The sequence below is a fragment of the Hipposideros armiger genome, unplaced genomic scaffold, assembly GCF_001890085.2.
Source record: "Hipposideros armiger isolate ML-2016 unplaced genomic scaffold, ASM189008v1 scaffold_478, whole genome shotgun sequence".
NCBI classification, from domain to species: Eukaryota; Metazoa; Chordata; class Mammalia; order Chiroptera; family Hipposideridae; genus Hipposideros; species Hipposideros armiger.
The window spans coordinates 991879-1018743 of NW_017731828.1; the positions used below are offsets into that span (position 1 = coordinate 991879).

The 26865-nt window shown below is 46.3% G+C and overlaps 1 protein-coding gene across 2 annotated transcripts; it reads right to left on the reverse strand.

Moving 5' to 3' along the window:
* Window positions 1–26859, reverse strand: DENND11 (DENN domain containing 11). 2 transcript variants are annotated; one of them, XM_019666805.1, is made up of 10 exons: window positions 26626–26708; window positions 13647–13746; window positions 12517–12675; window positions 6172–6325; window positions 5596–5734; window positions 4465–4596; window positions 4121–4271; window positions 3447–3515; window positions 960–1174; window positions 1–448 (listed from the first exon to the last, which is right to left on the reverse strand). In XM_019666805.1, the coding sequence occupies exons 2-9, from the start codon at window positions 13739–13741 to the stop codon at window positions 979–981; spliced, it is 1095 nt and encodes a 364-aa protein (XP_019522350.1). In that variant the 5' UTR covers window positions 13742–13746; window positions 26626–26708; the 3' UTR covers window positions 1–448; window positions 960–978. The 2 variants fall into 2 exon arrangements, with proteins under 2 accessions (XP_019522350.1, XP_019522351.1); XM_019666806.1 differs by having other exon boundaries at window positions 1–1174; window positions 26626–26859.
* Window positions 26860–26865: the final 6 nt, after the last annotated feature.

Below are 26865 nucleotides of genomic sequence, written 5' to 3' on the forward strand. Positions count from 1 at the left end.
CCAGTAACTCCTCCTGAGGACTGCTGTCCGGCTGAAGAAACCTCTTCTCTATCCTCTGCCTCAACTGGTCCGCTTCTGGTGGCCGCACCCGCTACTCTTTAAAAATACCCAAATTACTCCCAGAGGATGCTTAGCCCTTAAAGGAGACTAAAGTGGAAGATGCATGTGCTTGCAAGCTTCAGGGCCGGCACTGGTCCTTGGGAATTTGTCAACCCATCTCAAGAGGTGGCGATTCCAAGAAAGAGGAATATTACATGGAGTGGTCCCCGTTAACTTACTGTGAGGAATGATTCAAGGCTTCATTCTAACACTGTAGTGTTCAGCTGGCTGACAAGCAGCCTCTCCCTGTCATCCTGTCCTGAGAGAAGCTCAAACTTGGTGTCGGAAACATCCTTCTGTCCCACGTTGGGGTCTCTACTCATGTGAACAGGGAAGACGCAGCTTTGTCCTAATACACAGGAAAAAGGAGACCTGGTCCCAAGACTGGACTCCCAGAGCTAAAATGGAAGGTCACCTGGTCTAGCTTCCACCTGTGGGCAGGTGGACATCCAAGGCCACACTGGGCAGACAGCTGTCTCACTCGTGACTACATCAAGGGACACAGACCAGACAGATTTCCAGAACGGTCCACCCAGTGTTTCCAGGGCTCGGGTGGCTCCTAATGACCTGTGGCCTTCGCCACACCCCCTGACGTCACTCAACAAGGACACGAGACAGTCAACTTTGTGAACGCCGATGAGCAAACCAGGCAGCCACCCTGGGAGAAGGTGGTCGACTCCGGCGTCCTGCCACAGCAGGACACAAAGCTATGGCAGTCTCCTCTTACCTCTAGGGAGCATGGGAGGAAAGGAGATTGCAAAAATTACATTTGTTGGGAAGTAGAAACAATATTCCTTCGTACTGAATAAAAAAAACGAGTCCTCTGGGGCCTGGGGTGAGTCCCCACGGGAGCGGCTCACCAGTCCGGGCTGACTCCTCCTATGGACAACAGGGGTTGTCAATGACCAACATGACATCGATGCCATAGGCCTCCAGCAGGTCCAGCAGGAAGCTGCGGTCTCCCTGGGGGTCCAGACCCATGACCCGGGCGTGCTCGGCTGTCAGAGTTTTGTCTTGACTGGCGGACACCTCCAACAAAGTCTGAAATATCCGGTTGTTCTGCTCCAGGAAAAACCTGCATTTGCAAGACACGGGAGAGGAAGGGCAGAACAGAAAGCAAGCTCGCCAGCAGTCCATATGTGGGGAACCAATACGACGCTGTTTTGTTTCATATACGTTTAAAATGGTTTCAAAACTCAAGTATCTTTTCAAGCAAGAAAGCAGGATCAAAGTTAAAGGAAGACCAGCAAAGAAACCATTGGCGTGAATCACGGTACGACCAGCAAAAATCTCTGAGCAAGTGCTGGATGGCTTGGTTGCCAAAAAAGTGGGTTTCCCTCTTGAGAGGTTACTAGAGGTTTAAACACAGCCTCAGGGAAGAGGCCCCCAGATCCTGTGTTCCTTTCTTTCTGCTTCATCATAAGGGGAAGTTATAAACAAAACAACTGCTAATGCAGCTCTGAGGTCAAAGCTTCAAATGAGGAACTGAAAGGCGCCTCCCAAGGCCCGGCTAGGTAATGACAGCGGCCGCCGAGGCGAGCTCACTAGAGAGAGACGGGCTCTGACATGGCTCGCCAGCCCCTGAGCCACCGCAGACCGTGCAAGGCTGACAGTGACCCTGACCTTCCACATTAACAGCGGAGCTCAGAGGAGGCACGGGGATGTTTGAACGCCAGAAACGCTGGACGTGAAGAGTAACGGAGATACGGAGTCAGGCTGTAGGTTCCTATACTGTCATAGCTCACCATCATCCTTGGGTGTTGGTTTTCCTTCGATTACTTTTTTTTTTTAAATTATGCACATGCACGGTCTAAATGTCGCTGATTTACAGGAAGTACTACATGAATATATGGACCATGTTCACAGACAGAAGGCACTAGCTGTGCTCCACAGAGCTTGTGGGGTCAGCAGAGGCGCCTGGTGTCCACAGAAACTCTGGAAGCCCAGGATTTTCACACACAATGGAATGTGTCAAACCTGGGGAAACCACAGGCTCTGTGCTCAATCTCCAGACACTGTTACCCCTGAACAGCGAGTATGCTTTACAAAGAACACTTTCTTCGAATCACAGCACTGTGCCATTGTTGAAATGTCAACCTTAAGTTTTCAGTGTCAAAGCTAGAAACGGTTCTAACTACCAGTGCAATTCCCCCACCCCCATCCCAGCACACGGGGCAGGAAGACCAAACAGGAAGCTGGGAGAACTGTTTCCGTTTCAACTGCAATTCTGTTCTCATCACCAAGCATGATTTCAACAGCTGCTTATGAATGAAATCAAGGTATGAAGGCCAGGGCTCCCACCCTGACCACCAACAGATCTGGAGGGGGTTTCATTAGGTTCAAGAGTTAAATTTTCAGATTATCCCAGAATACTCAGGGCAAGGAACACCTCTCTTCAAAGGAAGCAACGGATGAGAAGTCCCTGAACCCTGAGGGACAGACAGAGCTTTTGTGCAGTGCCCAGCAGACAGACAAGCCCCAGGACCCCCATTTTCTGTCAATAACCTTCCCCTGCTTCTGTACTTAACTCCTCAGGGTCCCCCACTACCAGCATTTCAGGGTTCAGGGCCGATGGTATGGAGCCCAGCTCTAAGTGTCCCTGACAGTGTGAACGGAAAAGGGGCTATGCAATACACCTGCCAAGCTCAGGGGGCCACACGGCAGGCCTGACAAGCCCTGTGACCGAAAGGAACCTCACAGGGTGGTCTGACCACGAATCCCTAACCGAGCCGGTCGGAGCGGGCGGTCCCATCCCAGGCCCCCGGCTTCCTTGGCCAAGGTCAGTCTCTACCCTCAGTGAGCCTGTCCACTGTTCTCACACATCCAGTACCACGTGCCTTTGACATGTCAGAGTCATTTCCTTTTCCTCAGAGGCACAACCTCCAGCACCAGAGCACGAGACCACAGAACCCCTCATTGTTATCTTGTTGTCCCCGTACCATCTCTACGTGCTGTAAATGGTAACTATTAGCTATCCAGTGCCCACCAATGTAAAGGAAGCATGCTTCTCCTTTGGGCCTTTCATCCAACCCTCGAGATTTCCCTGCTCTGCTTCCTCACACAGCCTTCATCTACCACCCGCGGATTTCATGTAACCCTCGTTTTCTCTCCTCCTTTGATTCTCATGTATAAATAAGCTGCAAAACTGCCACTCTCCAGAGCATTTGAGATCTTACTCCCCGGCATATGTCATCAGGTTGGCTCAGTAAACTCCTAAGAATTCTCTACAGGTTTGGATATTTCTGACGTCGACAGCAGCAATACAGGACGTCCCCGGCCTGCAGTGGGGGACGCGGGAAGGACCCAGGCCTGCAGCATTAGTGCTGAGGGACCCTCAGGTGACTTACAGCACGAACAGGTCCTCTTCACACGGGTTGTAGTCCCCCTCCACTTCCTGGGAGTACAGCAACATCTGCCTGTTGTGAGGAGACCACCATGAGACTCGGGCATAGCTGCGAGGACCTCTGTCACCAGCTCGGTGAGCGGTCAGGCATCTGCACGGGCCACCGTCCCTGGGAAGGAGGGTGACCCACAGCAGGCCCTCTGGTCCAAAGGCAGGGAGACGAGGGACAGGAAAGGAATAAACGGGGTTGGGATTCAAAACCCCAGGGATCCAGGGCCACTTCCGGCCCTGTGTAATCTCAGGCAAGTGAAAATCTCTCCTAATTGCCTATAAGCTAGGGGTGATGATACCATTTATTTCACAGGATGACCGAATTTTGGAGAATGACATGAGAAAATGCACAAGCAAGTTTTCAGCACTGTGGGGCATACACTGCCGGTTCTCTTTCTTGGGCTTCACAGATCCCAAAGTCCCTCAGAAGGAAGTCACCCCATATACCAGCTACCCTCCTAGCAGGACAGGGTGCTGGGGGCCTGGCGTCTCCAATTGCAGGGCTCCCTTCACCACCCACCCTCCATGTGCCACGAGGGAAAGGGTGTGACAGAGAGCCCCCCCGGCTGTCCAGATCCTGAGACTGCCACCACGTGGGCACACGTGCCGGGGCCCCGGCCCCACTACCTCTGTTCGTTGAGCCGCCGGTACTTCTCCCGGTCAGCGCTGTTTATCTTCAGCAGGGGCTGCAGGTGGTCGTGGTGTGTCTTCACGTTCTGGTTGTCCACGTACACGTCATACAGTTCCCGCTTCTCCTCAAATATCTTCTCTGTGGTGCCTGCGAGACCCGAGGGTCAGGACATGGGAGCCCGGAGGCTGTCGCTGAAGGGCGCCAGCCCGACCCCAGCAGGACAACAAGGAGTCTGGGGGCCCCGCGTCTGTGAGGAGAAGGGCCGGTGGGGGAGCTGGCAGGCTGTCAGAGGGCAGAGCAGGGATGTGTGGGCAGGAGGCAGGGAGGGCCCCATACTCACAGGCCACATAGGACACCTCTACCTCCAGGCTCTCGATGTCAGCCACGTTCACGTAGAAGAAAGGCTTGGACTCGGGAATGGTGCCCCCGATGCCGGGCAGGGACACATTGGCCAGGCAGCAGCAGCAGTACACTGAGGGGGGGACAGAGGCGGTGAGTGGGGGAGTCTGCCCTCCCAACCCTCCCACGTGCCGCCGCCTCTTGAGCTGTCGCCTCCCAGGACGTGTGGCAGGCTTTGCTTTGTGCCGTCCTGGTACCTGGGTAACCAGGAGGTCCTGCGCTGTGAGGAGACGGGGTGGGGATGGGGGATCCTTTCGGGTCCCACAGCAGAACCTGGTCTCAAGGTCATACCAGCAATGTCCTGCTAAATCCAGTGGACATAATTCAGTCTTCATCTCACTGGGTCTTGCTGAGGATGTGGCACTGGGACCTCCAAACTCTTGCCTACTGCAGCCCTCTCATCTTCTGACGGTCCCACCTCAGCCTCCTACGTCTCCCACCTTTAGTGTTCACCTCCTGTGCCCGCCTCTTTAAACACTGGCACACCTCACTCACTCTCCCCCCAAGTGATGCCACCCACCCCATGGCTGGCAGCACTCTCAGTTTATCTCCAGCCCAACTTTCCCCCAAGGTTCTGACCCGACTGTACCGGTGCCTCGTGTACATCTCACGAGGGCCTCACAGACAGCACACACTCACCGCGTCCCAAGCTGACGCTGCCATCCCCACCCCTATCTCCTCCTCCTGGTCCCCCATCTGGCGGTCCCACCATCCTTGTCACCCTAGCCTCTTCGTCCATTACAGCCTCACACACATCAGAACCTTACAACCCAATCACACACCAAATGCTGTCAAGTTTCTTTAAGTATATCTAGAATCCATCTCCTCTACTTCAATCCAGACCCTTCTCTCTCAGCAGACTACTGATTTGTCACCCAGTCAGTCGATCGTCTGTGTTGTCACCAGAGTCCACATTCTAAAATACAAATCCAACCACGTCAGTCCCAGGCTTAACCCCGGTGACCCCCTGGATATGGCCCAGACTCTCCTGACCTTGGGTCCACAAAGGAGCGACTCAGGCAGCTTCTGCTCCAGGGAACTTACGAAGAGCCTGACCTTGGTGTCTGCTTACCTCTGTAGCACACGACACCCACAGGAGGGGGAGAAAATATCAAAATGCGCTTCCGAAGTAAGGCAAATTTCCAAAGGACAAGGATCTGTTCTCCAAAGAATTTAATGAACTGAGACATGCAGCCAGCTGGGTGTGTGATCTGGAAAAAAAAAAAAAAAAAGGAAGAAGTGAGGGAAGAATAACTTGTTAGAAATAATCATCACAAAAAATACAAGTATTGTAACTAAGAAATAGCAAATAACTGTTCACTCTTCATCTTTAATTCAAACGTCTGGCTTTAAAATTTCTGAAGCAATCAATAGAATGAAATCCACCTCCTGCCCCAGGAGTCCGCCATGACTGACCTATCCACCAGCTTTGTATCATGATTACAGAAGTGTCCAGAAAGCGTATTGTTTATGATAAGTTGCCTTATGGTTTAAGAGAACCCAAACACTTAGGTTAGAATCCCACTCTATCAAAAGCAGACTTTGGGCATGAGCCCAAGACATAAATCCCTTGTTAATTAAAAAAACAATTAAGAACGACTGTACCCAGATGCGAGTCCAGGACTTGTAAGAGCACAGCTGACCTCACCTTCATCTCAGGGTACATGTACCGGTGGATGGAAGGTAGCCAGCAGACGGGGGGCAGGCTGCCGCCTCTCCCCGGACCAGCACGCAGCACCCCTTTCTTGTCCTCGTAGAAGGCAGCCAGATGGGAGTAATGTCCAGGCATCTCCAGCTGGTGCCTGCAAACACACAGGTACAGTGAGAAGGGCTCTGGCCGCAGCTCTGCCACTTGCTCCCACCGCCCCGTGGGGCACAGACCTGAGACACTGAAAAGACCCAGGACGTCTGAGGCTTCCCAGGACGCCCCCTTTGTTGTTACAGAAGCTCCTTAGGAAAAGCTCAGCCATGGCTCTGCTACTCCCTGACAGCCCTTCTCACGGGAAAGGGGCAGAAGTAACAGACTGTGACTAATGCCTGTTATTCTTGAGCAAGGTATGCTAACAACGTGTACCACTTCCCGGAGCAGGGCTGCGGGCTGTGAGCCCTGGAAAACCACAAGGCCCTGCTGCAGGCTGCTCTGTTTACAAATCCTGCCTGCTTGCTTTGTTGTTATAAACTAAGAGGACACTTACCCCTCAACGCCTCCAATACGGGAAAACAATTATTATTGGATGTCATTAAGGGCTCATCATTTCTACACCCAGTAATAAATTTAAAAAAAACTCAAAATCTCTTCTCTCCACACCCCCACTCCACTCTGGCCAGCAGATACTTGGCTGTGGGCAGCCCTGTTAACTGACCCCAAAAGAAAGAGGCACGGAGAAACCTGGGCCACTTGGCCAGAGGAGAATCCTGCCTTCGAGTCGAGAGCTGGAGGTACTATTTGGCACTATGTTTAATGGGGGTGTTATGGATTGAACTTCGCCCACCCCCCAAAAAAAATACAATGGAGTCTGAACCCCAGTACTTCAGAAGGTGGCCTTATTTGGAGACAGGGTCTTTATTTATAGAGGCAATCAAGTTAAAATGAGGTCATTACAGTGAGTCCTGATCCAGTATGACTGGTGTCCTTTATAAAACGGAGAAATTTGGACGTGCGAACACACACACAAGGAGGCGGCCATAAGAAGATGGAGGCAGAGATCAGGAGTGATGTGTCTACAAGACAAGGAACACCAAGATGGCCAGCACGCCACCAAATGCTCGATGAGAGGCAAAGGCAGACTCGCGCTCACAGCCCCAGAAGGAACCGACCCTGCCGACAACTTGATTTTGGACTTCCAGCATCCAGAACTATGAGGCAATACATTTTGTTGTTCTAGTTTTTGGTACTTTGTTATAGTAACCCTAGGAAATGAATATAGGGAGGAACAAAAGGCATGAAAACCTTTTTTAGCCCATTTGTATGTTCTTGGAACCCAACAATGTCCATCATACTGCAACAGAAAAGAGTCAAAATCTAGCGTTATTGAGCAAGGGGAGGTACCCCTAGTTATGGTTGGCCCTGGAACAATGGAGATGAACATAGGCCATCCCTCCAACACGCCACTTCTAGCTTACTTCAAATGCTGACACAAACCACTCAGATTTAAGATTTTCATCCTTCAACCGGTAGCCAGCTGCTCTCTAGCCATCTCCACTCCAGACGGACTGACAGCTCCCAATGTCAAGGCTACAGCTGCCACTTCATGGTGAGACCACAGGCAAGTTACTCAACGTTTCAAAATCTGCTTTCTTTTCCCCCTCTCCTTAACATGTAGATACTACTTTTTAGTAAGATACTAGTGCCACCTCGGTTTTATTTTGAGATGAAAATGAACTAACATGGGAAAAGGGCCTCACACAGTTTGTGACATGTGCCAGTCACTCCCAGAACATCAGGTACCTTCCTCCTGGCTATTCTGCAGGATCTAGCGAGACGCACAGTGAGGGCTCAGGAATAGGGTAAATATGGAAGCTGCTGGGCAAACCCAGGAGGAGGAGACCTTCAGGCAAATTTACATCTTAAAAAGAAAAAAAAAATCAACTCCATTCAGAAAAAAATGATTACTAAAATAAGTTCCTCTCTGAGGAATAGCTCTCTAATTTGGGGGTTCTAGACATTGTGTTAAGCTTTGCACAAGAAAGCAGACATGTGATGTAATAATAAATGACCCTGGGAGGGGGCACTTATCATGATTTCTTTCATTCTCATGAATGTCTGTGCATAGATGGGAAATCCATGATGGTGAGGTTGGGTCTGTCTACTCTGAGAAGATGGCGGATTTCAGATGCTTTTCAGGGGTGTGTGTTAAATTGAGGCAAGTTCAATTAACCCTCCGTTGGGTGCAACTGATCTCACAGATTCATTGCACACAAAGATGCCACTATGAAGTACGTCTTTACTGTGCTAAGTCACAAACACGACTGGTGATAGGCTACGGTAGAGGGGGAAGATATGGACACAATAAGTCACGATGTTTAAGTTAACTGCTAGATATTTGAAAATTTGTGTGCAATGAATCTGTGAGATCAGTTGCGCCCAACGGAGGGTTAATATAAAAGAACATAAAGATGATGAAGTTCAAAGTGTTTTCGTTAGGCCCTCGTTTTCCTAAAAAAGAACACTGAGAATCATTGTATTCTATTTTTAATACTACATTTTCTGAGTGAAAAGGGGCTGCATCAAGGTAATTTATGTAATACGTTTTTGTTTTCTAGGTTCATTGTTGATTTTCTGTCCCACTGCCTGTCTTTTCTGTTTGGCCACTTCAAATGCTATATTTGAACCAAGATTCTATAGAAAAGCTCATGACTAAGTTAGAGTCCCTTCGACAAAAAGCTTGTTTCAAGATCCTGTCCTCTGACAGCCTAAGATATATCCCCTGATGGATGGAAAAGAGTAGGCAATGATATGGAATAGAGAATATAAACACAGACATCAATACAAATTGGCCGTTCCCGCATAAAAGCCTCAGAATTTAAACACACTATAGATTTTGCAATAAACCGGATTGGTCATCAAACCATGATACCAAGATAAACCGAAAGACACTGAAACAAGGCTGAGAGGGTGCCGGACGTAAGCTGGACTTCAAAGATGATGCAACAGGAGACCTTCCTGTTGACCTTACCTATAAGGTTGCACAAGTTAAGAAACTGCCACGCGGAAATGTAGGCCGAGCATCTATGGAAACTGTCCAGGAAACATGACACTCTGAGAACTGGAGAATAACTGGCACAATATATGCTATTGATCCAAAGTCACAGGCTTCTGGGCCGGACCAAGAATTCCCCGGCAGGACCAGAGGCACTGGTGCTCTCTGTAAGCCAATAGCCCCTGCACTGATACATAAGCTTATGGGACCCTGCAGCTGCCCACGACAACGACCTCTGCCTTCCCACACCACACCGAGCGGTCATGCACCCAACGTAAGAATCAGGGACTCCTCTGCGCAACGGTTACCCTTCATCACACAGACGTATTCATTACTGGTCTGAACAAGCATGTCTTCCGACTTTGCAAGTACAGAAAAACAGGCATTCCCATTTACTGCTGGTGCAAGTACAAAACAGTGCCACCTTTCTGAAGGGTTATTTGCAATTTGCATCAAACTAACACTGTATATACCCTTGGACCCAGTGATTCCATTTCCAGGAATGTGGCCTAAAGAACTGTATGTAGATATGAACGAACAATCATCTGCCCACTGGGGCTGGGGGGGGGTTGGTTATATTTACAGAGGCCAAAAATAAGAAACAACCTAAAAACCCCCAAATGATGAGATAGTTAAATAAATGGTGATATGTCTATCTACCTAAATGCTATGAAACCACCAAAATGACGTTGAGAGCGACCATTCAGGAAATACTGAAAGGTTAATATACCAAGAGCGAAAAATTTAGATACTGAATGACTTGAAAATTTAGAGATTGAGTTAATTGATATTTAATTTCTTTTTTATTAATGTATATGTATATACTTATACATGGGAAAAAGACTAGAAGGATATAAAAGTTAATAGTAGATATGTCTGACTGATGGAATCGTTCTTTGAGCTTTTGTCTATTTTTCAAAGTTTTCCACAATAGCTATGTTAATGTTATATTTAGTATTTTCAAACTTTTCATGATGGAAATTTTGAAATGTACACAAAAAGTAAAAAAAAGAAAAGAAACCCCATGATCACTTAGCTCCAACTTTACTTTATCAATGTGGTTACATCTATACCCTATCTCCCCGCCACTCTTTTTCCTGAAATGTTTTAAAGCAAATCCCTTATCATAACATTTTATCCATAAATACTTTGGTATGCATCTCTAACTGATAAAGTCTATTTTTAAAATAACATAATTGCCCTGCCATTATCTTGCCTAACAAAATTGATAATGCCTTAATATAAACTTATACTCGGTCTTCATCCAAATTATACCAACTGTCCCCAAAATGTCGTTTACAGCTGGTTGTTTGAATCAAGATCTAAGCAAGGTCCAAAAATGCAGGGATCCCTTTTATTTGATAATACCCCCTCTTCCTGTTTATGATTTATTGTTTTAAATTATGAAATAGCTCTTCAATGTCTTCTGATTATTAAGAAACAGTCATAGTAAGAAGTCTCTAACTAGAGCGATACTGAAGCCAAGAGTTGTAAATGAAATACTAATAAGTAAGTTTGGGATGTCAGAAATAAGAGTGAATATAAAACACAGATTAGGTGTTTTCAGAAATCAAGTCGAGTTAGTTTATATAAACGTCATTGCTGCAGTTGAGTATTATCCCTCCCTGACTGGGCTGCCCGCACTATGCTTCTTTTTTTTCCTCGTACTCTCTCATGCAAATCTCTTCTCTCATGTTACCTTGTGTCCTCTTTAATCACTATGCGGAAAACCTTTCTAATTATGACTCAAAACCTAGAAGCCAGAAAAAGAGAAATGAATTCAGTGAAGGAAGGCACCTGCATGACAAAAAAAGTAATATAAAAAGATAAATGACAAAGTGGAAAAATATTTTCAATTTATGTCACAAAGAACAAACCTTCCATTATACAAAGAAGTCCTAGAAATTAATAAGAAAAGGCCAACAACCAAAAAAAAAAAGAAGAAAAAAGAAAAAGTTCTTAGCAAAAGCTAGGAACAATTCATGGAAAAGACAAATGACTCAAACTCAATGTCACTCATAAGAAGAAAAATGCAAATTAAAACTATATTCAATGTACCATGTTTTACCCATCAAAATGCCAAAAATCCAAAAGTTTTACTTTTGGGGTTGGCAATATTGGAGAAAACTTGACTGTTGGGCATTCAAAATAGTACAAAATGGTACAATCTCTAAGGAAAGCAATTAGACAACATCTGTTTAAATATATATCTATATACACACACACACACACACACACACACACACACAACACATACCCTTTGAACCCCCAATTTTATTTCTGGAAATGGAATGTCCACATACTCTGCTTACATGTGAAATGGTACTTGGTCATGAGAATTCAGTGTGATGTTGTTAATAAAGGCTGCCCACCCTGCCCACCTGCCTCCCTGTAGAGTCTAGACTGTTCCGTGAGAGAGAAAGAATATTCTAGCTTATCTAAGCCATTATATCTTGGGGCTTGTTTTCACCATTTAACTAGGACCCAAACTAATATAATAATGCCTTATAATTTTTGGCTTTTGAACCATGAGAATGTATTGCCTATTTGAGAAATTAATATTTTTTTTTCAAAACGAAGACTCATTTTTAAAAGGATCAGAATCCGAATGATAATGTTCTTTTCTACTCTACAGTATTACTTCTAAGATGCAAAACTAGGAATTTTTCAGAGAATACAGAAAAAGATATATGTATGTCAAGTGTACATTTTTTTTAAGTACACACACACACACACATCCACAGCAGAAAAGAGGCAAATGTGCTAAAATTTTGACAGTGCTTTAGGGATTAGGGATAGCTTTCTGCCTCAGACTTTGAAATGAAATTAGATTACTTGCATAATGAAAAAGAATATTAAATGACTAGTACTTTTGCTGCTTCTGATTAAAAAAGAAAATCGCTCCCTATTACCCCAAATAAGAAATGGTGAGGCTTAAAAATTTTTTGGTGTACGTTTGCCTCCCTGGGGCGAGGAGGTAATTATGGTGGCTTTAGGGTAACAGGAATCACGCACAGGACAACAAATTATTTCATTCGACCAAACTGATGACAGTGTTAATATAAACTGAAGGCAAAATGTGCCCCAGCTTTCATTATACGGTAAACAATTATTATGCAGGATGCTGATTGAAACAAAACCAGCACCACCACCTGAGGCGGGAAACACAGCCACTGATGTTCTTGGAAAGGCACCTGGTGGTTTGGCACACAACCTTTATCCCCAGGACTCATCAAAACGCACCAACTGGCCGGTCCCTATGGCCACCCCGTGCGCGGTTGTAAGCCACGTACCGAACCTGGTTCTCCAGGAAGTGCATGTACCGGTAAAGCAGGGTGTAGGACGGAGAAAGGATGCCCACTGACTTCATGCGGGCGCCGCGCTCCAGCTCGCTGTCCACAGGCATGTTGGCGAAGCAGGCCAGGCCGAAGAAGGGCCCTTTCCGGAAATAGCTAAAATGGACCAAAGACGGAGTGAGGCTCAAAAATTAGACACAGACCTTTTGTTTTACTTTGTTTTTTTTTTTCCTCTGAGGTGCAATCTCCAAGAAAAAACTGTGTCCAGGGTCTCCATGAGAAAGCTCAGCCTAAAAAAAACCACGCTTTTTTAGAATCTCAGAGGGGAACAATTAGCCGAAGCTGCTCAGCCTCACAGATGAGACAACCAAGGCTCAAAGAAATCATGGAACCCGGCAAGGGTCCTCCGGCTGGAGCCAGGACTTGACCTCTAGCAAGCCTGCTGCACGACTGCCCATGACCATAAATACACCCCTTATCCTCTCCTGCACAACAGCTAAGGACTTGATGGGAGAGCCAGGACCAAGATTCATCTTCAGGCCCGTCTGGAGCCAGGACTCTGTTCTATAAACCCTGTTGATTCTTTCCTCACTTCCTGAGTCCCTGGTGTTTTTAATGGAGCACATGACCAGAGCTGTCACTTCATTTCCTTCCCCTGTCTCACACTTGTCTCAGCCCAACGAGAAGGTTAAAGCTACTTCATTACCCTTCCGTTCTTTCTGTTTGCCCCTCCCCGGCCCACAAGAATCTTTATTACACAGGACTATAAACTGGTCTTACTTAAAGCTGGAATTTCAAGTTTTAGCACATGAATGTCTTGAGTTAACCATAACTAAACCATTCTTTCATTAAAGCGAAACCTCAAGTGAGGCCCAGTGATATCTTAGGGAGAAAGCCTCTGTGGTAAGAATTCTTAACTTTTTGGGGGTCACGAAATCCATAGAGAACCTAATGAAAGCTAGGGACCTTCGTGCTAGAAAACGGATATAAACACAGAACTATACATATATTTTCAGGGCATTGACACACGCCTCTTGAAGAACCCCTGATAAAAGCCCTTATGCTCTGAGGAGAGTAGAGGGCAGGGAGGAAGTGGTACAGAGAAGACTTCCTTCAGAACTACTTACATAAAATCAGACTGGATTTTATGCGACCCACTGGCCATCGACTTGAACTCAACACCTTCGAGGTCAATATCTTGAGGTAAACACCACTCCACCATGTTTCCTGCAGGGAAGAAAGGCCACGAGTTAAAAGAGACAATCATTCAAGGAAAAGGGCTCTGCACACGTGGCTTCTCAAGAAATGTGCTGGTGACTCCACCATCAAGGCGCTCCAGCAGGTCATGTCATCTGTCACCCACATGCTGGCCAAGTTCCTGAGTAACTTCAGAGAGCCCCAATTCCTTCTCCTCTCTCCCCAGATGAGGCCCTCCACTAAGGTTCAGCCATCCATTCTTTGCTTCCAGCATTTCAGGGCTCATTCACTCATCATTAATTACTGAGTTTCCACTAGGCTAGATGTTGGAGCTACAAAGTCAAATAAGATACAGTCTCTGACCTCAAGAAAGTTCGAGTCCAGAGATAAACACAGAGACAGACAAGAAGACCACCGATTATAGTTTTGGGGGGTACGTTGCTATGACAGAGGCTAACGTGGGATTTTAGAAAGCAGTGAGGAGCAACCATCAGACTGAGGGAACAGGCGAATTGCACAGTGTTACCTAGAGGCTTGAGAGAATACTAGAGAATATTCCCTATTTTCATGCATAGTCAGAATTCTCAAAATAAAAATACGAAGCTACTTGTGAGATTTCATTTTAGAGCAAGTTTATCATCAGCACTGTAAATCCTAATTTCCATTAGATACACCAACTATAATCCCGGAAAACAATGCTTTCAGGTAATTGTTTGGGGCATCAGGGGTATTGCACACCCAGTCTACCTACACACAATACAGTCTCTGGCCCGGCAGACATAAGGGGTTACCCTCTCCCATATTCAACAGCCTAAGACACTTTCGAGCAATTTATTTTCAAGAGAGAGGTTGTGAATCTGACCAACTAATGAATGAGCTAAAACAAAAAGCATGAAAAAGGGAATTACGATGTCATACAACAGAAAGGCAAGGCAAGAAAAAGCAGGCTGCACTCTGCAAGAGGGGTGAATTTCGGGAGAAAGGTCAAGTTTAGAGAAACAACCCCCCCCCATTCTTATCCTTTCCCCTCACCGTCAATGTCTACTGCCTCCTAGTCCAGTGGCTTTCTGCCTCTGCCAGGGGGGGTACCCTTCATCTACAGCATCAGTTCTCAACCTGTGGATCGCGACCCCTTTGGGGGTCGAACGACCCTTTCACAGGGGTTGCCGGGTACTCATATGTGGGCATATCTGCATGTGGGCCTGGAGACGGATAGAGGAGCGGTGTCTCGGTTCCTAAAACCATCGAAAATATGTGTTTTCCGATGGTCTTAGGTGACCCCTGTGAAAGGTTGAGAACCACTGATGTACAGGGTCACAAACTGCTCCTCATCCTACACAGGTGACTCTGCTGATGAACCTGCCTGGGCATCTGTGTACATGGTCCTAACCCTTCATGATGGCAACAGATGGCTGGCTGAGGAAAGGGACAACTCGGGATGGAGATGCTATAACCCCCAGGTCGCCTCTGTCCTGCTCACTCACCTAATCGGCCAGTATCGGCTGCCGTGTCCCCCCCTACCTTGTCACTCTACTGGGTTCAAGCAGCTGTAATACAGTTTCTTTCTCCCAACCCAGCCTGTCCATGACTCCTCAATAACTACTCAAAAACTTTACCTTAACTTTTTACTGAAGTATAGAAAAGTGCGCGAATTGTAACTATAAGCTCAGCAAAATTTCCCAACAAACACATACCTGTGTAGCTGGCCCCCAGACCAAGATGCAAAGCACAGAAGCCCCTTTGTGCCCCCGCTAAGTCATTAAGCCGTTAGCCCTCTCTCAAAAGTAACTCTTATCCTGATTTCTAACACTACATTAGCTTTGCTGGTTTTGAAATCTGTATCAATGCAATCATAGTTTGCATTCTTTTGTGTCTGTCTTGCACAATAGTTTTCGCAAGCTTCATCCACGCTGATGCATGGAGCAAGAGTTTGTTCATTTATTACTTCCATCTGATGCATGCTGTAACAATGTATTATCTATGTAACTGTCCACACACATTTAGCTTATTTTCAGTTTGAAGCTCTTATAAGAAGCACTGCTGTCAACCATCCTGTCCTTGTCATTAGGTGAATACACTTGGCTAGGCCGAGCTCCGCTGTTTCTCAGAATCCCCTCCTTTCCTTGTATGTTTCCTGTTGAGACTGGGGAGGCGGAAGTGGGAAGTGAAGCAGCAGCCATGCTGTATTTACATCAGAAGCTCGGTGCAGGAGCACCAGGCAGCTCACGTGGCTCAGCTGCAGGCTCGCCGCACTGTAGGGGTGGCAGCCAGGCCTCTGATGCTGGAGCCACCTCTCCTTGGATCCTTTTCCAGTTTTTCTGACTCCTAAGCCGGGAGCGTGTTTAGTTCCACAAGGAAAGCCATCAGCTTCATCAGAACACCCACACCATGAAAGCCGGAGGCAGAGATGGCCTGACCCACGTGCCCATCCATCCTCATGAGTTCCACCTTGTTCTCCTTCTCCCCAACTTTACTCTCTTCTTCCTTAACTGCTCACCCAGTAACGTCAAGCTCCAGCATCAGACACCAAGCCAATAGCCTTACACACAGTGTCCAGCCAGCTCCCACAGTTGTGTAACATCAAATTCCTGAAATGAACCCCTTCACATATCTCCCAGTGGTTCTGTTTCTTTGATTAAACCTCGACTAACACAAGAAGCACACATCTGTTGACCACATCCCCAGAAGTGGAACTGCTATAAAAATGTTTGCATCTCTGCAAACTAAGAAAACATCAACAATTCCCAAAGCAGCGTTTTCCAACACTTAGGTTAACAGGGCTTCTGCAAAACATAAAGCAAGTTTTTTAAAAGGGGATTTTTAGCCAAATAAACCTTTGTTTGGGTTAAACAAAGATAGATACATTATTACTGCAGAACTTCTCAGAGCCTTTAATATGTTACTCTGCATTGTGAATCTCTATGAGATGAATATAGTGTTTAATGCTCCCCAAATTATTTGGCTAATAAATCTATTTTTAAGAAGCGTCATCGTAAGGGACCTTTATAGAAAGATTTTGTTTTTTTCAGAAATGCTAGTATAAGGGGCTACAAGATGACACTTAGTATTCCATTTTCCTTTCTTATAGGAAATAGAACCTCCTATTTTTAGCTTGGCACATGGCCTTCCAAATAACAACTTTGCTTCTCGGTACCTTCTTGCTTATAGGTATGGCTATATAAGTAAATTCTGGCCAATGGGATGTGGACAGAAGTGAGGTGTGTAGTTTCCAAAATGTGCCTTAAAGGGAAGAAGTACGCTGCCCCTTCCTCCATCCTATTGTCTGCAATGTGGATGGGGCGACAAGCCATTCTGAATCATGCAAGTGAGGGCATCCGCCTACATATCATGGAGGTGATGACGGAACAACAGCCAACGTAAGCCTGGGTCCCTGGATGACCTCATGGATCTGAGCCGGCATGCTGGCCCTGGACCAGCTATCTCCTGACTGTTACATGGAAAAGAAAACACTCCCATCTTGATCAAGCCACTGTTCACTTGGCTCTCCAGTCTTCATGGCCAAAGCCATGTCTTACTTGATACAGCTGACCTGTAAAATAAAGTCCCCATTCCTCAGCCTGGTTCTCAAAGGCTTGCTCCTTGTTCCTCTGTGCCTGGCCACCCCTCACTGCACAGAAACCGAAAGATTCGGGCGCAGTGAATGACATCCTGTCCATTACATTCATCACTTCTAGACAGATGCGAGCCCGTCGGGGTTGGGAAGAAAGGTCCATCGAATCATGGAATGGAATCATGGAATGGAGCCCGGGCCACAGAACACCACTCTGTGAAGAGTCCTTTCCCTGCGGGAAGACCATCTCTGCTGATACACTCCTCGAATGAAAGGAAAGTAGATAAAGCTCCTGCAGTCCTCCTCCCAGCCTAATGGAACCATTGTCTTAGATTCTGTGTCCCCAGGAGACTGGACTTCCTAAAGGCAGAAACTTGGCTAGTTTATCTGCACATCCCCGCACAGCACAGTGCAATATCACAGGACAGGCATTAAAAACAAAACCAACCAAACAAAAACCCAGCTTTATGAAGGAGAGGCATGTTTTTTAAAAGCTAATTGATGAGTTAACGTTATTACCCTCAGGGTAATAACATTGTGGTTATGTGGGGAGTTTATACACAAGTATTTAGGAGTGAAGTATCATTATATCTGCATTTACTTTCAAACGGCTCACAAGAAATATATTTATGTCTGTATACAGTCAGTTCTGATACAACATGTGCAGAATTTGCGTCAACACGACTGACTGTTAGAGAATAGTGTGAGCCAGGAAATTTCACAATTGCTTATCTTACAGATTCAGTGCAATCTCAATCAAAACCTCGGCAAGTTACTTCATGGATATTGACAAATTAATTCTTAAGTTTATATGTAAAGGCAAAAGTCCCCAAATGGCCAACATAATAGTAAAGGAAAACAAAGTCAGAGGACTGATGCCACCCAATTCTAAGACTTCAATAGAACTACAGTGATTGACAGTGTGGTGCTGGTGAAAGATTAGACAAATAGATCCATGGAACAGAACAGAGAGCCTGGAAATAGACCCCCATAAATATAGTCGAGTGATCTTTGCCAAAAAAGCAAAGGCAGTACAATGAAAAAAAAGATCGTTTTTCAACAAATGGTGCTGGAATACCGGACATCCACATGCAAAAAAATGAATCTAGACACAGACCTTAACCTTTCACAAAAGTTAACTCAATATGAATAATATACCTAATGTAAAACGCAAAATTGTAAAACTTCTAGAAGATAATACAGGAGAAAATCTAGGCGGCCTTGGGTTTAGCAATGACTTTTTAGATACAACCCCAAAAGCCCGATCCATGAAGAAAAAAATTGATAAGCTGTACTTCATTAAAAATAAAATCTTCTGATGTTTGAAAGACACTGTTAAAAGAATAAAAAGATACACCAGTGCGAGAAAATATTTGCAAAAACTTATCTGATAAAGGCTTCTATCCAAAATACACAAAGGAATCTTAAAACGCAACATGAAGAAAACAAACAACCCAATTTAAAAAATGGACAAGAGATCTGATATCTCACCAAAGAAGATGTACACTTGTCAAATGAGCATATGAAAACATTCTCAACATCATGTCGTCTGGGAACTGCAAATTAAAACAATACGATACCACTACACACCTATTAGAACGGTCAAAATCTGAAACACTGACAACTCCAAATGCTGCTGAAGATGTGGAGAACAGAAGCTCTCATTCATCGCTGGTGGGAAAGCAAAATGGTATACAGCCACTTGGGAGGACAGCTGGGGCAGTGTCTTACAAAATTAAACACACTCTTACGCATGATCCAGCATTCACGCTCCTTCGTATTTATCCAATGAGTTGAAAACTTATGTCCACACAAAAGTCTGCACATGAATGTTTATAGCAGCCTTATTCATAATTGCCCCAAACTGGAAACAACCAAGAGGCAATGCATGCCCTTCAATAGGTGAATGAATAAACATACTGTTGAACATCCATACAACAAAATACTACTTGGCAATAAAAAGAAAGGAGCTATCAAGCCCATGAAAAGACACAGAAGAACTTTAAATGCATATTGCTAAGTGAAAGGAGCCAGCCTGAAAAGGCGAGGTTCAGTATAATTCCAACTGTGTGGCATCCTGGAAATGAGACAACTACAGAGATAGTAAAAAAGATCAGGGCATAAGGAGCGATGAATATGTGGAGCGCTGAGGATTTTTAGGGCAGTGAAACTATTCTGTACGACACTGTTATGGCGGATACATAACACTACATTTTTCAGAACGCATAGAAAGTACAACACAGAGTGAACCCTAATGTAAACTATGAACTTAACAATAATCTATCAATATCAGTTCACCAATTATAACAAATATATCACATTAATACAAGATATTAATAATAGGGGAAATAATGGGGGGATAAGGAAACTATATGTTTTGCTAGTTTCTCTGTAAACCTGAAACTGCTCTAAAAATAAATTTATTAATAAAGCTAATAGATAAATTAACCTAGGTTAATTTCCCTAGGGGTAGTAATGATATTCTGGTTAGGTAGGAAAGTGGCCTTATGCTTAGGTTTATACTCAAGTATTTAGAAATGGAATGTTATGATGTCTGAAACCGACTCTGAAATAGTTCAGCAAAAAAAATTTTTTAAAGGGTATCTATACGTAGTACATTCTCTTTTAATACTGGCTGAATTTCCCACGGCAATTGATATATGAGGGAACAATTTAATCATAGGAGAATTCATGTTTGCTGATATGTGATTTCGATCACAAGGGTCACCATGTAAATGCAGAAAGCTACACCCAGCTGAACGGAGCCACACAGGAATACACAAAACGCACCCCCTCACACATACCCCCTCAAACATTTGCCCGTAATGTTATGAGTTCTGCCTATCACCTCTAGCGTTACTACTGTCCATCAGGTTTCCCATAGCCTTCTCCACCATTTCACAGTAATGCACAATCTCAACCCTTCCAACACCCGCCCTCACAGGCAAACCTCAGGTCTTTTGTTTTAAAGGTAACGTGCCATATCTATCTGAGTATTATGTATTTCTTAACTATTGGTCATATGTAAAACCGTCCTACCATTTGTATTAGGTTCTTATCTTGTTTTTAATGTGTCACTGACAGTTTTTGAGTGTTGTGCCCCTGACCCCATAATCCCCATAGATCCTGTCATTTTCCCTATACAATTTCCAGAGCACAGTGATTCTCAGGAATGCATATTTCACAGTATAGAACTGACTGTATGAGGATAAAGTAAAAATGATAAAATGTCAACAGATGGGGACGGTAAGCGAAGGATATGTAGGTTTTCGCTGTACTTTTCTTCCAGCTTTCCACACAAACGGGGAACATAATTTAAACAGTAGAGATGTGACAAAACATAAGGTAAGCATAAAGGACTTTGCAAAAGTAAAAAAAATAATCGAGGCGATGGGCTATAAACAAGGGGATGAAACGGCAGCCCAGCTAAAGGTTATCCTTTAACAGAAATAGTCTACTGTTCTCAAAACTTGGAAGCCAGTTTATATATGAAACTTGTGGAGGCTTACAGGAAAGGGATTTTGCAAAAATAGCAATCCTTGTGGTGAGCTGCGTAATGCTAGAAAACCCTCACGCGGAGCATTACACATCTCAGGCCCCAACTTCACACTGTGAGGCCACTGGTTTTCCAAACAAGCTCACTGCACTTGAGGAATTCGGCCAGGGAGCTGGAGCCTGGGGAGATTCAACACCAGGGTTCACCTCAGGGGGCGTCAATCCAAGAGAGACACATCACCATTGACAGTGCCTCTCTGCCCCTAATTCTCTCTTTCCAACTTCACACCCACTTTTTTCTTGGGCCTATTACAGGTCTCCACAGCCCCTGCCTAGCCTCTAGCTGCAAAGAGAGCTGATAAGGAGGGGACCCCATGAGTTACAGACGTGGCAATCTGCATTGTGTACATTCAGCCAGTCATTCGGTAAATATTGGTAGAACACAGCTTGGCAGCACAGTGTCAGGTGCTGGGCTCCCACAAACGCAAATAAGTCCCTGTTTAAAGGAATTTGGAGGAATGGCTTCATTGGGCTGGCAGCTCGGTTACCCAGAGGGCGGTGCTGAGCCTGGCTGTGATGTACCTGCCACTCCAAGGTCAGGCTGGCACCTGTGCGAGTAAGGGCCTCCCAGCGCTGATGTGTTATATGCCCCCACGTGGGGCGACACATACTCTGTCCCGGCGGCCTGTGGGGCTGCCTCTGTCTTTATTCCTGTTTAAAGGTGGAATGACCATAGCTCCACGCATATTTGCATTTCATGAATCACCACAGACATTAGCTGCTACTGCGCCGCTGCCTGTTAGAAAGTTCATCTCATATATTTAAAATAGAAAAAGCAATGATCTTGAACCAAAACAATCTCGTTCTAATGGGAAATACACGGCTTTCCTTCTTCTTTCTCCTTCCTTGTTGGGGGTTCCCCAGCCCCAAGGATTTCCTCTTGAGGCCTTCGTTTCATAAGCAGTGGCCGCCTCAGCCGAAGGTCCGGTTGCAGCTTCCTTTGACCTCAAGAGTGAAGCTTTGCACCTGGTTTCCCTTCTTCAACATATGCCTTGATTTTTACTCTTCCCGTCGGCTTCTTCCCATCAGTATATACATATGCCCTAATTCCAGCCAGGAAGTGAAAAGGAATACTGTCTCGGGAATAAAGGCAAGAATCCAGGAGTCTCATGGTCCCAACACCATATGGAAGAAACCAAGAAGATGACAGTAAAACCTTGGATTGTAACTTGGTTTGCGAGTGTTCTACAAGATGAGCAAACACTTCTAATACATTTTAATGTGGTAAACAAGCGATGTCTTGCAATACGAGTAGTTTGTTTCCGAAATAAATTATGCTCGCAAACCAAGGAAGTACTGTATTTGGCTCAGACGCCAACACCAGCAAAGTCAACAGCCCATATCACTTGATTTTTGGTCTTAAATAGTTTTCAAGATTCAATATTGAATACTACTCAATATTCAATATTCAATATTATTGAATAGTCTTCAAGCCACCTAGGATGGTGGTTTTAAAGCAAAGGAAGAAAGAGCCAGTATAAAAAAACGTGAGGTACAAAGAAATTCATCCTGGTGGTTGCGAGTCAGCCATATGCCAATCCATGGCTGAATTCCAGTGAATTAATTTCACATGGGAAAAAAACCTTCCATTTCACAGACCAGGTATCATTTTACTCTGGCAGTGGTGTGGTGTGGGGACCCAGAACAGGCACTGGACGGAGGCAGACTCAGGATCGTCCCTGGGCTCTGTCCCTCTCTGCCCTGTGACCTCAAGTGACTTAGCGGCTCTGTCTGTTCATCAGTTTTCCTCATCATCCAGAGAAGACTTTTGGGCGGATGAGAGGCAAGGCCCTTGAGACGCCCAGCATACGAGCCGTTCCTGACACACAGTGGGTGTGCCGTGACTGGTGGGTGCTGGGATTCCCACTTCACTCTCCTAGACTTTCCAGAGAAGTGGCCGAATTCACAGCAGATGGCCACAAATCGACTTCTCCCTAAAAACCACAGCAGGTGACTCATCAGCAGCCTGGGAAAGATTCTGCCAGTGTGGGATAAATGAAATTAACCACAAGTGTACTCCACTGACATCTGATGGGAACAACAGAGAAAGGAGGTGGCAGCTACTCATTCTAAGAGACCATCCTGTTGGCTGGCAGAACTGGCCGTCTCTTTGCCTCTTTCAGCTGGCCATTCTCAGGACAGCTTTTTGCATCTCGAAATCATGCTCTACATTTTCCATTGTCACTCTACTTTGTCACTTTCCCACCCATGGCTGGAGCCATTTATTATTTGCACAAGTCAGGTGACCTGGGTAGCACCCCAGTCACGTCCCCAGACATCTCACCTAGCCCTGATCCTAGTGTACCTCCAGTGCTTAAAAGAAAATGCTTGTGTTTCATTGACCACACAGAGAATGTATGGAGATGAAAATGAGTGATTTTTAGTACTCACATGTCACATAAACATGGAGCTTTCGGATGTGCTAAATGAGCTAGGTGCGTAGCTGACATTTGGCACTGACTAGAGGTTGGGGGAGGAACAGGTTCTTCCTGAAGAACTAAAGGAAAAGAAACATCTTGAAAATCTCAGCAGGTTCTCCTCCCCTCAGCCATCCCTCCTTCCCCAAGCTGCCCCAATACAAGCACACACAGCATAGAAATTTCCCACACACACACACACACACACACACGCCCACAAAACAACTGGGGGAAAAGGTAGCCTTTCAAAGTGAATCTCATAAAGAAACAGTCCAATGAGGCAGAGTCACAGGTGTCATGCATTGGCAGGTCCAAAACTTTCTGTGCCTCAGGGCCCCACACAAGTCCTCGGTCACATGCTGAGACAGCTATGTCACCTCCATAGACAGGGGTAGAGGGGGCAGGGCTGATTTCCAAGCGTGACAATACCTTTTCCCTTAGTTAAGCAGAGAAAAGTAAGAACGTTTGACTAGAAACCCAAAGAACAAAATAGAAATTAAAAAATCAAGGCTCTAAATCATGGGTTGAACACAATGAAAAAGCAATATTCTGCCTGCCAGCCTCTCCCGCCCAGCTTGCATAGTTAGCTAGCATCTGGGCCTGCTTTCAATAGCAGCTTTGTAGCCCAGATGGCCAGCACCACCATCCTGGGACTCCCTGCTCCAGATAAAGAGACTGGGTGTGCGAGTGTGACAGTGAATGAGTGAGTGCGTGTGAGAGTGTGTGGCGGTGCCCCTCTCATCATTTGTAGATCCAACAACCATCATTTTCAAACCAGGAGTTCATTGAAAATAACACCTTTTACGCCTCTACCCGCTTCTCAGATTTTTCCTACAGGTGCCCAACCGAGCTTTCCAAACCTTGTCTCTGAAGGTATGAAAGAATTCCTCTTTTCTTCTGCATCCAGAAGAATTATACTCTCATGTATAAACTGGGTATAAATGATCATCGAGTAACAGAGTGGTGATTAGAGTTAAATGAAACACCATTATAGTAAAATGCATAAATGTCCAGGTATCACTTACAATCCCTTCTCCACACTAATAATAATCTGAACACCGACATACTATGACATACACCTGTGTATGTGTGTATCCTACAAACCCTTGCTCATCAGCTGTGACTGACAAGGCAGGGCGGGGGTTCCAGCTCTGCTCTTCAATTTTATCAACTCCATCTGTGGAAAATCTGCAGGATTTTCTTTTCTCCTCCTCCTCCCTAAATCAGACCCTATTAAGGTCCCATTTCTTCTATTGCTCCTTAAACACGCCCCAGAATGAATCTCGTGCTCCCATCAACAGAAAGTCCTCACTTAATATTGTCGCTGGGTTCTTGGAAACTGCAAAAACACCTATAATGAAACCAATTTTACCAAAGGCTGATTAATTTAAACAAGGGTTAAATTCCTATGGCATATTTCTGGTCACAAAACCATCACCAAACTTCTAAACAAAGACCCAAAATACTTCAAACAGTAAACACTAAAATAAATGTGCACTATACATACATTTAAACAAGATTAATACAAACAAGTAAGACAATACTTTTCCAACCTGTTTATGCCGGTTCAGGGTCGCAGATGGCCAGAGCCTCTCCTGTGCAGCACCTCAGGGCACAGGTGGGAACCCACCCTGGACAGGACGCAGTTCCATCACAGGATCATTAACACCCACACTCACTCATACGGGGCCATTTTAGACATGCCATTCACATCACAAGCATTTTTGGGATGGGGGAGCGGGGTGCGCGCGCGGGGGTGGTGGGTGGATAGGAGTCCCTGGAGAAAGCCCACGCAGACACCGGGGCAATGTGAAAATTCCACAGACAGTGGCTCTGATCAGGAATCCACCTTTTTCTCATCACTGTTGTAACGAAACCAGGTGGAATGAAACAGTATTATTCGAGGACCTGCTGTATGTACCTGCAGGTTATGGGGTAGGGCGTAATGAGTATTATTAGCATCTGTTTCTGTCTAGCAGTCAGGGTTACTTTGGTCAAAAAAGAGCAGTTTTTCAAATTACTGGTATCTGGGAGTCCCAACCATGTGTGAGTCAATGTGTGAATCGCATAAAAATATAAGCGGAACAGAAAATACCAGTATGCATTTCATGAAGAAGGGGTGGGTAATGTCATGAAAGTTGTTCCAGTTATACATGTCTGTATGTGAGCGTATTGATTGGGATGTAAAATTAATTTCATAGGGTGGGTCACAGTCAAAATAGTTTGAAGGGCATTGGGATGGGACCAAGGAACAATCAGTCAGGAAGGCTTGCAAACTGTCACTTCCTGTGTCCTGCTGGTTTATAATCCCTGACCAAAGTCACATGACCCTACCTGGAACTAGACTGTGTGCCATGTCTGAATCCCCACCTCAGGGTCCTTACCCTTTTTCCTCCCACTGCATAGCACCCATCAGGTTCTTCAGGATGGGGGGGGGTGTCTATGTTCCTAGTCCGAGGATCAGAAAGCAGCAGTTTACTAACAGGCATTCCACATTCCAGCAACTCCATTGGAGTTAGGGACGCAAAGATACACCTGGGCTTTCCTAAACCCTAGAGCCACGACGTCAGCTGTCGTGCCTCCAATAAGCATCACGGAGCAGCTCTGGGAATGAGAGGCCCCTCTCAAACTAGGGACCAGATGAGAGAGTGTGTCTATTCATGCACTTCTGAACCCCTAAAGTCTCTCGCCACTGAAATGCACGCTTCCTGACTGGGTGGCTCGGCTAAAGGTTTTGGGAACAACCCTTTCGTTCGCCAAACATACCAGCAGGAGCCTACCCGGGGAGGCTCCTTCTTTAATCCGTCTCCAGCTTAACTGCTCAATCGCATCCCCTAAGACTCCAGGCATTAATTCCGCAAACTAATGCTGTCAGAGAAAGTGAACTTGGCCGCTTGGAAAGTTACCTTGCAGGGACAGGTGGGGGGCAAGGGCGGGGGACCAGGGATCCCGGGAGCTTAAGGCGCTCAATTTCAGGAGCGAACCGGGGCGGGAGTGGGGGCCGTCCTCCTTTGGCCGAGAAAGAAAACAAAAGCCAGCGTGCGGGCGGCCACAAACAGGACCCTTTATCATTGCAGAAGCGCAAACACGACAGTGGGGACGAGGGCGCGGACCGGGACCCGCTGAAAAGCGGCGGGACGGAAAAGATGGGGGGTCAGAGAGCGCGGGGAACAAAGCCCCGCGTCCCGCGCCCAGACCTCGCGGGGGCACTCCGCACGCTCCGCGGGAGCCTAGCCGGGGGTGAGCTCTGGGGGTGCAGGTGTGCGGGTGCGCGCGCAGCGAGCCCCTCCCCCGCCGTCCCCCAAGCCCGGTCGGGGTGGGGTGGGGTGGGGGCGACCCTACCCCGGGTCCCGGGGCGGCTCTCACCCGAGCGGGGATCGAAGGTGACCACGAACACGGCCACCACCTGGTCCTCCTCCACGTCGCCCAGCTCCAGGCGCCCGGGCTGCAGCAGCACCTCGGAGGCGCCCAGCTCCTCGGGCTCCCGCCTCCTCCACGGCTCGGCGGCCAGGCGGCCGCCCCCGGCGCCGCCCCAGCCCCGGCCTCCGGCCTGCAGCTCCGGGGCCTGCGGCGGGGAGGCGGCCGGGCCCTCGGCCCAGCTCAGCA

What these genes read in the sequence shown, in the direction of transcription:
- DENND11 (XM_019666806.1), bottom strand. Translation starts at nt 13,741, where the DNA reads ATGGTGGAGTGGTGTTTACCTCAAGATATTGACCTCGAAGGTGTTGAG. An exon ending in TTCCTGGAGAACCAGGTTCG is followed by an intron (nt 6,326 to 12,516) that starts GTACGTGGCTTA and finishes GTGTGTTTGCAG; the next exon opens with GCACCAGCTGGAGATGCCTG. An exon ending in AGAGGTGTCCTATGTGGCCT is followed by an intron (nt 4,272 to 4,464) that starts GTGAGTATGGGG and finishes CGGGTCTCGCAG; the next exon opens with GCACCACAGAGAAGATATTT.